Here is a 17497-nt window from a genome sequence, read left to right as displayed (position 1 = left end):
GCATTACCAACACTTCTTTTTCAATCCTGTCTTTAAGATTTTCAGGGGATTTGCAAACGGATAAACTAACTTTTCGTAGAATACAAGAAAGTGATGGCAATACTGAGTGAATATGACACATGCTTCCCTAAGATTATTAGAAATCAATTATATTCACTCCTCTGCAAAACAATAAAATGTTCATCAAAGTAAAAAGACAGCAGTTTGATTTGTTTAGGTAATGTTTAGAAATTGTGATTTCTAACGTTCTTATTCAAAATAGTTCAAATTTTTCAGCATTTTACTAAAAAATAGGAACTGTCAATGTAAACAATCAACACTTCCACAAATAATGATGGTGAGGTGAGTATATATATATATATATATATATATATATATATATATATATATATATATATATATATATATATATATATATATTATATATATATATATATATATATATTATATATATTTATTTATTCATTGATGTACACCTGCCCAAAACTCAAATCTGAAATGGCTCCAGTAAGAGATCAGGCAGAACGACTACATAGACTGCCAAAAATGCCAAAAATGTCCACAACCAAAGCGGATAATTCTTTCTGAGCAAAATCTCCTTCTTGTTGCATGAATTCAGTGCATAGCTATGTGTTATGGACAGTGTGAGAAGCTGCATACAGACAGAAAATGGAGAAATCATCAGCATAGTGTTGAATTTTTGCTGATGCCAAGCGTGGTCTGATTTTCTGCCTCCGCCCTCTGCTACACACACTAAGTCAAACGGCTGAATGTATCAGCAGCAGGCGCTCTTCAGATAAGTCCCCTGGATGCTCTCAAACTCTTTCCATGTCACACACACACACACACACACACACACACACACACACACACACACACACACACACACACACACACACACACACACACACACACACACACACACACACACACACACACACACACACACACACACAGAATCACACAGGATGAACATGGGCCAAGTAGCAATTAGAAATTTCTGCCAGAGAATAAATCTGGGACAACTGCTTCAACATACAAGTGGCAGCGACACACACACACACTGACACACACAGACACACACAGACACAGCATGTGTGAAGACTTAAACCCAGACACTTCAGCGATCAGTGATATTGTTTTCATTATGCAGCACACCAGACACACATCAACAACATGAACACCCACCAGCTAACCAACCTACATACAAACAAGAACAAATGTCCAAAGAGGGATACCCAAAGACTCACACACAGGCAATCAAGAAGTGCAGCATTTAAACAGCCAACAGTTGTTACTAGCACTGTCTGAATGTTAGATCGTTGTATTTAAAAATCTACATTAGTGAGGGCCAGTTTGAGTTTTAGACATTGGGATAGAGGAAATATTTTGGAAACTGAAGACATTTCAGGAGGCTCTCATTTTGGGACCACTGTTTTAGTTTAGGAGAAGGAGTTAATACATGCACAGAAGCCTGCAGTTTTTGAATTTGAACGTGAATTTGAACAGCAAGTGCAAGGAATGGTGTTTCCTAACAGACATTTACACCTTCTGTTGGGTATTGTGGTGCCAAGGCCAGGGTGCACAGTGCATAGGTGAGGGGAAGAGGGCTCATGTTGATATCTGCTGCACTGCTGGGTGATTTTTATCACGTATCAGTGATGTATGTCATTTTTCACCTATTTTCCAACAATTGGAGTTGAAATTATCGTCTGTTTTTCAGCAAATTCACTGCTGTAATTTAAATCTACTTGATCTTTCTCAGCAGGAAAAGAAAAAAAAAATAAAGAAACAACTGTTCCACCTCACCCAGGAATGAGACTCAGTTGGTGTGTTAAAGACTTTTAGCCAAGCATGGAATCCTGGGAATATTGGACAATTATTATACAGACTTTATCATAAATACTCCAAGTCGTTGTATGGATACGATAAGAATATTACACATGGCAAAAATCTTAATTTCGGTATTGCAATTTATATATGAACACACTCATAAATAAACTCTGCATAAAGGCAAACAGACCAACAACCCAATCATCTAAAATACTCAGTCACACGTGCTAACATGCATATGATAGTCAAAAACATAAAAAGGTAAGTTACAAATAACGTTAACCATTACCGGTTTCCACAAACCCGTGACAGTGTAGCAGACAAATGGAATTCATCTTTCATTAAAGCTATAATTTTATTTTTTACTATAATTTATCACCAACTTCCCCATTTAAGGGACTTATCAATGAGAATAGCTGCTGTAGTATGAAAGGCTACATTCATTCTAGCATTTTTTTCAGAGAGAACATTCCCTATAAGATCTGTAAATAAGGTCTTGAATTACTGATTTGTTTTCTGCATTGTTGCCAGTGTGGTATGAAAAACTCAGCCACCAGATGACCCGACTGACTCATACGCAGAAAAGTGTAAATCTGATTAAAAATGTTCCAGTTTACACCTCTTAATATTTTTTTTAATTGCAACAGAACACATTACTGCTAAATGAAATCTGCATTACTGTGACTGCATTTCATATACCATCTTCTTATGTCTGCAACTTTAATTCATGCATTGCAACTGAATGATTCTAATGTTTTTATCTTACCTGTGTGAAATCATGTCTACGTCATATTTAATGCATATTATCTACTTAGTCAATCTCTGTAGGCTTTAAAGTGCCATACGGGATCATGCACATGATTAAACCATGTGAATAACACATTGAAGTCATGCTGTAAGCTGTTTATATGTCAAGAATCTGCTCAGTAAATACGAACTACATAATTGTGTGCTAAATCATTTCGTTGTTTGTTTGGGTGTCATGTGTGTGCCTTGGGTGAACAGTTTTATGCTCTTTTGTTTTACGCTCCGGAACTAACAGCCTTGTTGAGGACATCAAAGTTTTTCTAATCTAAATCTGATCTGAAATCTTTAATGCACACAGGATATGGTGTTGCATAGTGAGTTCTAATTTTACTCATCACTTCAACTTTTCATATCTCTTCTTTCATCTGTGAATATGGCACCATGCTGCTGCATACTCAGGCCCTAAAGGAAGAGGGCAAAAGGTGCTGCTGTTGCAATAGTCCAACTTCCACCTCGGTTCTCCTTCTCCGCTCATGAAAGAAGCTTCTACATGTTTTCCCTTTTAAAATGTTTTTGCAACAAGCAAATACAACAAGGGTAATTACAGGCCATACTGAATAATAATTGTGTTTGAAGTGTTTACAAAGACCGCTGGTGTCAAGAACAGAACATTTGTCTGTCTTAGCTGAAGTTGAATAATATGATCCTATAAGGAGCACGTTTGAGTGGCAAACCGTCTGGCTTCAGTGTCATAGAAACCACCATGAAGTACCTCTGTTTCTGTTCCTCTACATTATAGCGCTTTCAGTGTGCTCACCTTTTTTGCTCATGTCTGCCCATGCTTTCCTCTCTCTACCTGGATTTGGTAAGTTTGACAGCCTCCCTTGTTGAAAAGGAATGAACTTGTCATCCCATTAGGGAGTCCTTTCCTGTGCTGAGTGGAAAGGAGTCAAAAAATGTGGATTGAGTTCAGGACATGGCAGCTCTCCTTGAAAACTTTCTGAGTCTGAATGGTCCTTCGAAGGAATTGGATTGAACAGCAATCATGTACTCTATGAAAGCACCAAAATAAAAATAAAAAAATAGCATACAACCTTATGGTTTGAAGGCTATATGTGTGGTATTTCACTTTCTTCAGGTACAATGTGTCAAGCAAATACCAGGCAGGTTGCTGATAAACACCACACAGGACAGTATCTCATTCAATAAACAAAGGTTCTATCAAGGCTGATTTTCTATTGTCCGAATGTCTATCTTTCTTTTTCACATACCACAGACCATAGTTCCATGGGGAATTTTACTTTCTATTCAGTGGCCGGAGTGGTTGTTAAATTTTCTGAACTATAGAGGTCAGCATTGAGGCACAGCCTACACATTCTTAACATCCCAACCAAACACACAAACACTGTCACACACAGACACTTTCTGACCTTCATAGTTGAGTTTGAAGCCATGTGCAGAGACGGCAAAGTCACTGGTCAGCCTCAAAGAGAAGACATGTCCCATACTGGTGACCGGGGTGGGAACCTGGAAGCCTGTTAACCTGCACAAACACAAACAAGGATGTGTTGTCAGTATCAGCAAATTACAAGATATTTAGACACTTTATACTGTTGATCACACAAAACTTGTTAACTTTTCGCAGCTCATAAATTAGATTTGTGATGTGTTAAAAGTACCAGAAGACACATTCATCAACAGCAGATAAAAAAATAACACAGATCTTGTGTTGAGAAGAACGGAAATGATATTATCCAACAGATTTGCCTGTCCTGTAATCATTTATTTTCCTGATTATTCATCAAGAAATCCAGGGGTAGGATGTTCTATAAAATTCCAAAAACTTTTCATAGCTGTTCTGGCTGGAATTCAAAGAAATTCAAAGTAAAATCCTCACATAAGAAAAACCTTTTGATACATTATTTGCTTTGCCTAAGTTTAATACAAAAAACATACTCTTTGTGCAGGATCATGCAGTGTTACGTATAAGCTCCAGCTGCTACTAATCACAAGTCATACATGCTGATTTCCAGTAATTTATTTTACTATTAATAGCTTGATGATTTGATAATATGCTTGTACCAGAACCACCGCCGAGGCAGAACACAAACAGCCTCCATCGTTTCACCATATAAAGAAGGTTTGCCCTGGAACCCACTGCCCAATAAGGGCTTTCAAATAAATCAAACCACGATCAAAGTCTACCAAACAAAAAAGAGCGTCTTGGGAAGCTAAGCAATAACACTAAAATGGGCTTGGGCTGCACAGACCAGTAGACAGTACAACAGGAGTCAGGCAGGACGGCAAGGCTGCCTTTAATGTGTACTCCACATGTTTGAGTTTGTCCTCGAAAAATACGCTTACGCACAGCGGCCCAGGTGGGCCTCTGGCAGCTAGGTACCTTGAATTAAATGAGGAGGAAGTGTGATGGAGGAATGGAAGGCCAGCTCTTTCTTGAGGTATGGAAAAGAGCCAAACTGTCTCGCTGCCACTGCGACACATTTTTTTTTTTTTTTGTCCTGCAGCTACTGTTCCTGCTTTTATTTCCTCCCTTCCTCTTCCTTACCTCTCCCCTCAATCCACTCGTGCCATCCTTTCCTCTGGCACGAAGTCGCCTATTCCATTCTTTTTCTTCCCTTTTAACTTCCACCACCCTTACAGACCTCCTCCCCTTTTATCTGTGCTCCTCTCTACACTTCCCTCTGTGGCATTTATCCACCTAATACTCTGTTCTTTCTCTCTCCTCTTCAGTGCTGCTGAACTATGTTCCCTTTCGCTGGCATTCTCATATTCATTTTATTCCAGTCTTTCCTTCACCTCCCTCTCTCTCTCTATACATTGTATATATGTATATATTCTGTATATATTCGATACATTCTGTAATTTATAATGCCGTAGGGTCTCAGGTATATTAATACATTAATCAGGTTAATCTGCATAATTAATAACACTGTAGGGTCTCAGGCTTAATATGTATTATAGTCAGGTAAAATATCACTTCATTAAATTTTTCTGGAGTTTCATTCCTTAATATGTAAATTATTTATGAAAAACCTCACCATAAATAACACTATAGGGTCTTGATCTCAATATTTACTCATGTTCGGATACTTCCGTAATGCAAATTGTAATCCTTATTACTGGAGGGCACTGTGATGCAAACACTGTTGTTTTAAAGGCGCTACAAAAACTAAAGAAAAAAACATGTGACGTGACTTGCTTATTTTATCTTGGTATGTTGCATGCTTAGGATCTTACATATTTGTTCTGACATATATGTTTTTTTTTTACTATCATTTGAATATTTTGACATTTGTTTTGTTTTACAGGACTTTGCAGTTTTGTTCATGAAAGGTACTATACTAATAAAGCTGTTGTTGTGATATTTGTTTTTTGGATATACATTGAGTTCCCCCACTCTCCATTTTCCCACATTTATCTTCTCTCTCTCCCTTTCTTCCCAGTCATGTCACACAATTTTTGATTGAACGTGAATCTAACTGGATGCTTCAGTATCTGAAACGAACTGAACAGCTACTTAATAATCAATTTTGTGCATCTTCCTATTTCTTTCTACCCTCTTTAGGCTTCTTGTCTTATGTTTCATTCAAGGGAAGTCTGGAAATACTTAACATACCAGGTAAATTCAGTGTTGTCCTTGGAATATTTGCACCTGTGAGGTGTTAAAAGTAATCTCTTACTGTTTAACATGGTAATGTGAAGAGATAATTTGTCTTGCCACAATCGCACACAATCTGTCTCCATCTAGAATTGAAAAATTTTAGCATAGCATACACCCCCCTACTTCTGATAAAGTGCTTCTAATTTTTTTCTTCAAATAAACATTCACACAATGCAGTGACTTACTTTCATTTTGTATTCTCCTGCCCCATCCTTGCACTCATCTCTCTTTTCAATCTGCTTTTCCATTTTTCTTTCTGTCTCCACATTTTAATTTATTAAACTTTCTATCAGCGAAAGCAGCCGCAGTTTCTTTAAGAACCTGCCCTCTCTCAGCCCTCTATGCATTCTTCCTTTCAGCCCTTCTTTCATCTTCACTTCCTGCCTCCTACCTTGCTCTTATCCTCAATTTTGGATCTGCTTTTACCTCTCCTGTCGTCTTTTCATCTCTCCATCCTCCCGTTTATTTCTTCCACCCTCCCACATCCTCCTTTTCATATTTATTCATTGTCTGCCATCTCCTATGCTTTCTTTATTTCACTCCATCCCTTGTCTCTTATTTGCAATCCCCCATCCATCCACCCTGTATTTTCTCAGTTGCTAGTTCAAATTTGTTCCCCTCCTGTACATGCACTTTTCACTCATCATTCTGTCTATCCACCTTTCTGCTCATCCAAACTGTCCTTCACCCCTTCTTGCAAGCTTCTCTCCTGTTAGTTTGCTTTCCATTGTTGTCTATTTCCCCTGTCTCTTGGTTGCTCCTGCCTCGCATGTTGATTCTCATTTCTCAACCGACTTACTCCCTTTGTATTTCTTTGTTCTATTTCATCTAATCCAATATCAGTCACAGCACAAATGCCAGCAACTTTCTTAAAAGTACTCGACCATCTCTTCATTCTTTCTCTCCATTTCTAATCTATTTCTTACCTGTTTTGGTTTGTCACTATTGCATTCCTGTTTTTGGTCATTTTCTGACCTTATTTTCACTCTAAATCTGTTTTTTTCTTTCCCCCACTGCCCTCCATTACCTTATTTCCCTTATGTATTTTTTCTTTCTTTTTTTTGCCCTTACAGTGTTTCCCATGTTACAGCCAGCATGTAGTAAGCATGATGTGTGGGACGAACAGTGTGTCACTATAACTTCAGCAGGAAAGGATTTCTGCACATTCACATGCAGACTTCTCTCAGTTACTGCTGTAAATAACATAGCAATAAAACCCAATGGTCTGCATGTGTAGTCTAGTATGAAATGTACAGAGTAGGGAAAGGTAAAGCACAAAGATTGCATTGTTATTCCCATATTATTAGGGTAGAACCATCTCCACTTGGGAAACGCATTTAAAAAGCGGCATGTCAGAGGCAGCCCTGATTCATAAATAGAACAGCGGATATACTAGCAGATAAATGCTATAATTACTGCCAAATATGAAAGCTATGCCAACATTTTCATCAATATCCAGCTAGAATCAGTACTCTCAAAAATAAATATGTCCTTGTAGTCTGTTTCTATACAAAGCTCACCATCTTTAGGTTTTTGACTCAACGACTGCAATGGTAACTCAGATTTCTGATTATATTGATAGCATTTTCCCACTGTTTTAGTCATGTTTCACCTCAACCAGATGTGTTATGGCACAGAGGGCATTTTTCACTGAAGGGAAAATGAAAGATTCTTTTCAAACAGTGTTTGCATTCACTGTATTGTAAGTAGCCTCTTGATTTAAAAAAAAAAAAGTCCAGAGATCATATTATGAATATAAACCTCACACCATGCCCTTTCCCTGCTTCCTCTCCAACATCTTATTTGTGATGCTACACTCCAGCCAAAAAAAAAAAAACCTTGCAGCACGTGTGCACACACATAAATATCCTCTATTTTCTGTGTAACAATTTATCTGCAGATTTATTTTTCTTTCGATTTATGAGGTAAAACCGGAATTTTAAATGAAAGGGAGATGGAACAGAGGGTGTCAGGCATTTAAGGTCTGCTCCTGTGGGAATGTGTGCGCGGGTGTGTGTTCATGCATCTGCGTGTAGCAAATACAGTGAAATCACATTAGCAAGTATATGAAGAACTAGCTATTATCAGCAGAGTCACAGTGCTTTCTCTCGCACGCACATACAAAAACATAAGGGGCAATGCATATGAATGCATGCACAGATACAGACAGAGACACACTATTCTCTATACTTTCTCCCAAAAAGCAACCATGCAGTCTGGATAATGCGATTGGCAGACCCCCTTTCTCTGTTCCTCCTTCCCTCTTTCTCTCTCTCTGTCCCTTGTATCTGATTGTCTTGTTATTGCCAACAGGGGAAAAAGATTTTTCATTACTATTACTGCCAAAAAGGAAAGAAAGATAGGGTTGAAGAGATAAACTGTAAAAATAAAAACAATAAAAAAGAAGAAAGGAGGATGGACAAAATGAGACAGTTAAGATTGTGTGTGCTGGTGAAAAATAATGTCAAATACCAAATCATATCTGTGAACAGCATCATTTAATTACACCAGTGACTCATCTGATAGAGACCTCCAGAAGTCCATTCACATGTGTTTGGGATAAATATTCATGGAAGTGTTGTGGGTTCCTATCTGGACAACATTTTTACGTACAATATTTTGAGTGAACGTAGGATTTGTATGCATATCGACATACAGATATTGATTTGTGTGCCATCATGGAAAAAAGGGAGAAAAGTTCTATAGCATTGCATCAGTTGTTGACCTCGCTACAAGAGTGATTCATTCAGTCCAACATTCAGTAGTTAGTCATGTTTACAGTCTGTTTTGATGCGCCTCAGGCCTTCCTCAACACAATGGCACATCAATATTGACTCAACTTATTCTCATCTGAATACCTCACAACTTAAACATAAACACTAAATGAGTACCACCAAATCAATACATTCACTTCCTAGATCTAAGACATTTCCCATAGTGAAATCCTGGCAAACCAAACAGCCAACCACAGGTGGAAAACAGTCCAAGAAAATGCTGATGAGGAAGACCAACAAGAAGAAGAGAATTGCTTGGGGCAAGAAACACAAGAAACAAACAATAAACCAGGGGAAATTTGACAAAGCCAAGATTCTGATCTTTAGTTTCAATTTCCGTCCCTTCGTCAGATGTAGACAAGGTGAATGGATGGTATCTGCATTGAGCATAAAGAAGGAGATGTATTGTGTGTGAGGGCCTTGCTGGTGAAGAATTCAAGGCCACACTTAATCACCACGGCTACCACAAGAGTTTGATTTGTTCTCAGTGGGACCATAATTTGTTTTTCAACAGGACAATGACCCAGAACACACCTCAAGGTGATGTAAGGCGATTGACCAAGAAGCAGAGTGCTGTATGGGAGGATCCCATCTCCACAGGCGACCAGCCTAAACCCATTTGAGATGTTTTTAAATGAGTTGGACCATAGAGTGAAGGAAAACCAGCCAAGAGGTGCTCAGCTTGTGGGTAAAACAGAAAAATAAAAAAAATATGAAAACAAAGCAAACTTCTTGAATGAGTGTGTTCAAACTTTTGACTGCTACACACGCACGCACACACACACACACACAGACACAGATTGATGGAGTTATAGCGCAATTATTCCCTGTGGGCTTCCTTTGACAGAAATAGTAAGTACATGGATAAACCAGCACATTATGGTTTTAATGTCTAACATTTCTGCATTAAAATGTCTAAAAAGACTAAACATACTATATTTTGTAGTATTTTGAATTTCCCTTGGGATTAATAAAGTATCTATCTATCTATCTATGTATCTATCTTTTTATTGAGTATCTACACTATCCGTGATGCTTGCTACACTGTTCAAATGCAGAGAAATATAGACATTTGTTCAATTAAACAGTGGATACAGCTTTAAAGGATTACTTTGCCCATAAACATCACTTCTGCCTGAGTAATGTCATCAGCAGTGGCATCAAGACAACAATTCCTACAATCTCAAGCAACATCTTCAAAATACATCTTTTGTTATTGCTGTGATTGAGAGACCTCTAGTGTAGATATTACACACTGTGTTTCATCTAACTACAAATAGATGCAGAGTTACCTTCTATTCACTGTTAGGGATCAGTTTCAGCTGCTCTTAGTTTTGGATGATGAGGTCAAAGGCCAGTTGCAAACACTAAGTCTAATATACTGCTTAAGTTGACTAAAGAAAAGTACAGATTATATCAATTTAAAAGTCCTATAGAGAGATTTTAAACATTTAAATTAGACCTTAGGCAGTCCAGGCTGCTGTGTAATATAATTTAGTACTGTAAAAGTACCTTACAACACATTTAGGAATTAAAGATACTTGAATGTGTATTGTTAAATGATTTCATTTCAGTTTTGGTCTGCCACCTTAAGGCCAAACTATCTTATCACTGGAAAACAGAACTAGATGCAAATTTACATGTTTTTTTCTGACCAGAAGCAGCTGAGACTGATACCGAAACAGTGAGTAAAATCTGTGAGTTAAAGGCTGTTTACTCTCCCTCAGCTAGTGTCAGTATGTGTAGCTACCACTCCCTAACCACCAAAGTAGCAGTACCGAGAGACCAGTGGGAGTGTTTGTGCGTGAGCGAGAGAAAGTGTGTACATCTGTGGTTGTATGTTAGTGTGGGAATGTGTATTTTGGTTTGTTTGTGTGTATTTTATTGAGTTGATACTGACCCAAGGCCTGACCCGACAAACCAAAATGCTCTTCCAGTAGTCTCTCAATGTTCCTCCATCTATCTTTTCCTTCCCTCCCTTGTATCCTGACTTTTTCCATCGGGAAAACAGTAACTGTGTCAATTTTCTAACCACTGACTATCCACTCTACTCTCTTTCCTACAGGGCAGACAGCTTTCTATATTATATATAGTTAAAGCCCCTCTGCCTGCTGCCTTTCTTTATACTCTTCTCTATGCATGTCTTCCCACTCAAGAGCAGTGAGCACTGAGCTCTCTTGATTTTGAAAATATTAAAATGATATAAATTTAAGCTTATCTTCCTGTTTGTTGTAGGTTTAGATTAGATTTTCCAAAGATCAACGTACATCAACATACAGAAAAATGCAAACACTGATGTTTTTACTCCTGGTTGAACTATAATATAGCAAATTTCCACTTCAAATATTGCAGGTGTCATGATATATGCATGTTTCCCTACTTTTCCATTTTATTTTGACCCATGAAACGTCAGAATATATGTATATACAGATGACACTGTTTTATACTTTAATGTTATGAGCGACAGTTATACAAAAATAAAAACAATAAATTAAAAATCAAAGGGCATCACTGTGGCTCTTATTTTAAATTACTTTCTCCACATGTCAGTATATTCTTTTTAAAGCAATCTATCTCAAAATTAAACCTGTCACATTTGATCCATTTAACAGCCATGCAGACTGTGTTCAATCAAACCTCACAGTCACACTCCAGTATTGTTACATAATATTTTGATGGGTCTATTTGTTTTATTTCTTGAACGTCAGTTTCTCTTATTTCAGTACTGTTTCATCATGCGGTTTCTACTTAATATTCATATGATCATCAGACAAACTCTCTCTCCAACGCAAACACACATTCATAGAGGTCCTCATCCCTATACGGTTCATTCGGTTCATTTAGATCATGATTTTTCACGCCTTATTGCAGGTTTCTTAGTTCTGTTTATGCATGTATGTGCCCTATATCTCATTTTGGAGACGAATTTCTGATTTTGAACATGTTGTATGACAACATGAATGTAACTGCAGGCACACTTGGTGTCTCCAATTTGTTTTCACTGCCTTAAGACCTTGAGGGAAGATTGAGCATCTGCGGCACTGCAAGGTCATCTGGATAGTGTCTAAAAATTTGTGTTGCTTGTTTTTATGTTTGCCTACATATGCTGTTTGAGCACTGTGCATTTGGTATTCAAATAGCAGTACTAATAGAACATTTTTTTCATCGCACTGAGTTGAGAAAATATGTCCTCCAAATAATTATTTTTCTATAACCTTCACTTTTCTAAAGAAGTATTATAGATTCAGAAGTTGAAAATGTAACATATTTAAATTACTAAGAGTGATGGTAACCACAATTTACTGATACACTTTAAGAAGATAACCTGGGATTATCCCTGTCTTGCACCAGTTTACAATGAAGGAACCACATGTGTGGTAGCTGCAGAACTCCTGTTGCACCACCTACATTTAACCTTCTACCTTCTTATTTAAAGGGGAGTCATTTAAAACAAACAAAAAACTTTAATTCAGAAAATCTGAGAACATGCACATCAGTAATTTAAATCCAGCTCTACATTTTTCTACTCCATAAGTAAGGTTAACCTGAGGAAAAAAAAATATGTGAAAAGCAGCTCAGCATTTGTGAATTTAAAGGTGACATTGAAAGCATCCATCTCTCCCCCCTTTTTTTCTCCTCCATCCCTCCCCTACACTTCATGTCCAGTAGATTTATTTCTTTTACTGGTGTTCAAAGTTCAGGGTCTGTAGTGACTGATTGATTAACAACACTAGCCTGACTGACACACACTCACGCACACACACGGTCATTTTTCAGGTTAGTGTACATGTGGTCAATAGTGACCGGTGTGTCTTGTAAATCAGTCATTCGCTACCCACCCTGAACTCTGTGTGTATCTCAGTGTGCCTGTGTATTTGTATGTTTGCAGGGCAGTCCTTGACTATGGTGCCATGCCATCTATTAAATTAGTCACATGCATGTAAATTCAGAAACATGGACAACCAGATACACACAAACACACAAAGGCCCCTGGCCAGGTCACCTGCAGACCCAACTCTTTGACTGGCTCCATTCATCACAGACAGAGAGGGAGGAAGAGTGAAAGAAATGTGAGCTCAAGTTTCCAAAATGTATGACAAAATGATGAAAATCCCCCAAAAAGAGAATGACAGGGAATTAATGTCCGTAACTGACAATGCGTTCACTATATATGAGGTTGTGACAATTCTAATTAATAACATCTTAACACACAATATCTGCTGAGCAAACAGACATCTAAATTATTTTTTTTTACCAGAATCAAGGAACAAATGCATGTATCCTCACCACTGCGCAGGCTGCAAAATACTAAAAATGTGCATCAGCCTGCATGTCCTTCCTTCCAGTGTGCATCTACCTGCTCACATGCGTGTGCCTCACCACATGTGTGCATGTCACTCTTTGTCACCCTTATTGGCACCCAGCAGTGCAAACATCCATTCCTTCCAACCCCTTTCAGTATAGCTGTGATGTCCTGGGATGATAAGACCTTTTGTGGTGCATCAAGAACGAAGGAGGTTCTGGTCTTTAAGGGTGACAGGGGCCACCGCTGCTCTCTGTGCATCCCCCGAGGACAGACACTCTGACTGGGGTTGAATAGTGGATTAACCTTCCTGTCAGCCCCAGAGGTTCCAAGACAAACATGCCGAGACACGGACTGACATGGACTGATGCACATTAAAGACCTAGTCTGTAATTGTGGAGCAGAATACTGCTTCCTGTAGGTCTTTACATACTGACTTTCCAGAATTTAATACATTTTTGACTACAGTGGTCTGTACTTCATGTGCATTTGTTAACTTATTCTGTCATTTTTGTGACATCTGTTCCTTTATTAATATTGCCAAATTTATCCGCTTATAACCATTGTTTTAGAGTCGGTGTTGGATTTTTCAAGCAGAACAGATTGCATTGAACGATTTTGGTTTTCATCTTCAATAGCAGTAAACAGTACTCCTCCATTGTTGCAAAAGGAGCTGTTGCTTCCACTATTAAATGATAAATGTTGTGTACACCCCTGCACATCCCCACCCCATTCTCTCTGTCTGTCTCGGCCTTTCTTTCTCCCAGGGAGTCAGATAGATAGTGAGTGCTGCCCCCCTGAGCTAAAGCTTGTTTAGGCTTCTGGCTATCCCATCACTTACCATTAAACCTGACTCGCATACATAGAAAAGGGGACAAACAAACACGTGAATGCATATAGAGGAAGGGATACACATTCATGCGGATGTATGCAAAATCTTGTGTGTGCTCGCGAGTGCACACACCTGTATTTTGTAGATAGGTAGAGACAGATTGCATGTGTCCACTGGCATTTAAAGGGGAGGTGTCGGGAATGACAGCACCTTAAAGGGACAGTCGTTAGAGAGATATATGGATGGGGGGAGACAAGAAGGAAGTAGAGGATGAGATGAAATGTGAGAGATGGAGGAAGAATGTAGAAAAAGAAATTTATGATGGTAGCGGATAGACATACACATACATAAATATACACTGTCCTTTTTCCATCACTCCAAAATATTTTACATTGACTCAATCTAATTTGTACTAACCTCTAACTATAGCTACCATTTTCCCAAACTGAATGCCAGGTGTTCATACTAAATATTAATGATTTACATAATAGGGACTTGTTTTTGTTGTCCCAAAAAGGGATGCGATCCTCACAACGTGACCATGTAAACAGATTAATGTCCCCTTAACATGAATAAAACAAACAGACACACTCAGAAGCACCTCAAGCACAAATTAAGACTAACTCTGAGAAGGTATATTCTGTAGCAAAATAGAAATTATATTCAAAAACATGTCATTTTTATAGAACTATTAATACAGTTGTCTGTGTAGTTTCTCATTCATCCAGGTCATGGTTATCCAAAGTTGTTTAAATCAATCCAACTGGACTTTAAGAAGGTTCCTTGAAGATGTTTCACCTCTCATCCAAGAGGCTTCTTCAGTTCTGAGAAGCCTCAGAACTCAGAACTGAAGAAGCCTCTTGGATGAGAGGTGAAACGTCTTCAAGGAACCTTCTTAAAGTCCAGTTGGATTGATTTAAACAACTTTGGATATTAATACAGTTGTTTACGCCTGTTACTTGAAATTGATGATTTAATAGCTCATTTTATCGCACATTACAGATGTGTCTTAGCAACATGTTTATGATAATGTGTAATTAAATAATGCAAATTAAAATTGCACCATCCCAAACACAAAATACACACAATTCTGTAGAAACAATTAACTGTCAAATACTAAACATTTCACAAAGAAATAAATATGCTGCAGTCATGTGGTAATCACATTTTTACCATTAAACCCACATTTTGATCTCCAGTATGAAGATACTTTATTTTTATAGTCCGTCATCACAGCTAGCTGTTACCAGGTTGTAGTCAGAATCATCCAACCGTGACATACGGCACTAAAGTGGACTGTAAAATGCTCTAATGGACAAGGTGTGGACAAAGTATGTGCCAAATTACTATTCAAAGGAGCTGGCGTTCCTCAGTTGTGTGACTTATTCCCTGGAGTGAGTTTATGTAACACCACATGCTGTATAACGGATAGAACTTTGACTCAGTGAGATCTTCTAAGTACTATAAGCTATCTAGATCTATGTGCTTGTATTTGTGAAGTTGTCTTTATTCAGTTTATTCATTTCCAACAGACCAATGAAGATACCTTGGGATATAGTAATGGGGCAATTTGACAATTAGATCAGACTAGGCTGAATAGAAAGTGAGCTAAAGCTTCCTGACAAATGGCAACTCCTCTAAAATTGTTTCTTTTTTATGTGAGGCACATGTTAGTGAGAGATAAAACGTTTTTTTTTTGAATGTTGGATTGTAGAGGTCAGCTTGCGGTCCCCTTGTTATCTTATCAATTTTTCATGTTTTACTGCAATAAACAACCTTGTATTCCTTTGTGTGTGGTCTGTCTGCACTGCGGTGCGTAACCTTGCCTGCGGTAATAACTATCACTTTGACTTGTTAGAGGCAACAAACGACCACATAAGAGTGTCACAGAGCCAAAATGTGGACTCATGTGCACACAGGAAAAAAAAAAAGCACACACATTAATAAACCTAAAGACAAATGTTGGCAAAGACAAAGATGTACATGCATGCAATCAGTGAATGGTTTAACATAGTTTTGTTGCCTGAAGGCTTTTGGCACATCCCTCCTGTTTATGAGAAGTAACTTTTACGATTAATTCAAATTAGAAACAAAGGCAATAACACTAAATTCCTGCACTCTTGTGTTTCTTATGTGAAGCTTCTGAACAAAACAAAATGAACCAAACAAAGGTTGTGATAACCATGCGGCAACAGATTTCAACTAAAATATAATTAACTATATTTTCAGAAAGCAAACCAGTGTTTAAGAAAAAAAAAAAATCTAGCGAAACTCTGCATAGTAAAGCAAAATGTTGCCTTCAAGCAGAGATGTCAGTGAATTCTTTTGAGGATAAATGAAAGTGTGAAGAGCAGTTAGAGCTTTCACAGGCAGATACCGGAGCTTTGGAACTGCATTGAGATTGATGTCAGGACCTGAAAAAAATCATGATGAATGCTAAATGCATACACATGATTTGGTTAAGTTGTTAATGGGTGAACAGCAGCTGGCAGTGTAGTTCACACACACACACACACACACACACACACACACACACACACACACACACACACACACACACACACACACACACACACAAACACACACAAACACACACAAACACACACACACACACACACACACACACACACACACACACACACAAACACACACAAACACACACAAACACACACACACACACACACAAACACACACAAACACACACAAACACACACACACACACACACAAACACACACGTCCCTAGAAATCACCTTTAAAAAAATAACTGTCATTCTGTCCAATGACTGAAGCTCCTTCATTTATAGTAGTTCACCCACTTTAAGCATTTTGATGGACGTTTAAACACATACAGAATCAAGGGCATCCTGAAAGATTTCGAAATAGAATTTGTCAGTTGGCTGAAACAAATACATACACAGCATACACAGGATGTGCAAGGAATTGAGGTCTTTTGCAGAATTGTGCAATTATTTTCTTTGCAGGTTCTGTATCTCATCTTTGTCTGCTGAGCTTTTTCTTACTTGTAGTTTGTCATGTCACCTTCTAAAACTGTTATTTCACTTAAGGTTAGTTTGAAGACTGCCTGAAATAAATCTTCCACTTTAAACTTTGACGCAGGGAGGGCAGTGCAAAGCTGGCTTCCAGTCTGGAAACCAGTTAAACTACTACCTTTGGCTCTCTTATTCCACAACACTGAAAGAAATCTGTGCATTTGTTAATACTTTAAGTTCACATATACTATAAACTAACTAGTCTTGTGGGGAAACTAATAAATGAAGCATATAATCGTGTAAATTCACACAATGAAAGCAGACAGTCAACTACT

The 17497-nt window shown here is 38.0% G+C and overlaps 1 protein-coding gene across 2 annotated transcripts in view; it reads right to left on the bottom strand.

The window, feature by feature from the left end:
* The window catches only part of csmd3b (CUB and Sushi multiple domains 3b), a 349486-nt gene that overhangs the window by 232930 nt on the left and 99059 nt on the right, over window positions 1-17497 (bottom strand). For both annotated transcript variants that reach the window (XM_055017938.1, XM_055017939.1), the window contains exon 5: window positions 4011-4123. In XM_055017938.1, coding sequence (XP_054873913.1) covers window positions 4011-4123 — 113 coding nt within the window. The remainder of the gene's footprint in view (window positions 1-4010; window positions 4124-17497) is intronic.

The sequence above is a fragment of the Amphiprion ocellaris genome, chromosome 15, assembly GCF_022539595.1.
Source record: "Amphiprion ocellaris isolate individual 3 ecotype Okinawa chromosome 15, ASM2253959v1, whole genome shotgun sequence".
NCBI lineage: Eukaryota > Metazoa > Chordata > Actinopteri > Pomacentridae > Amphiprion > Amphiprion ocellaris.
This window is presented reverse-complemented; position numbering and strand designations above follow the sequence as displayed.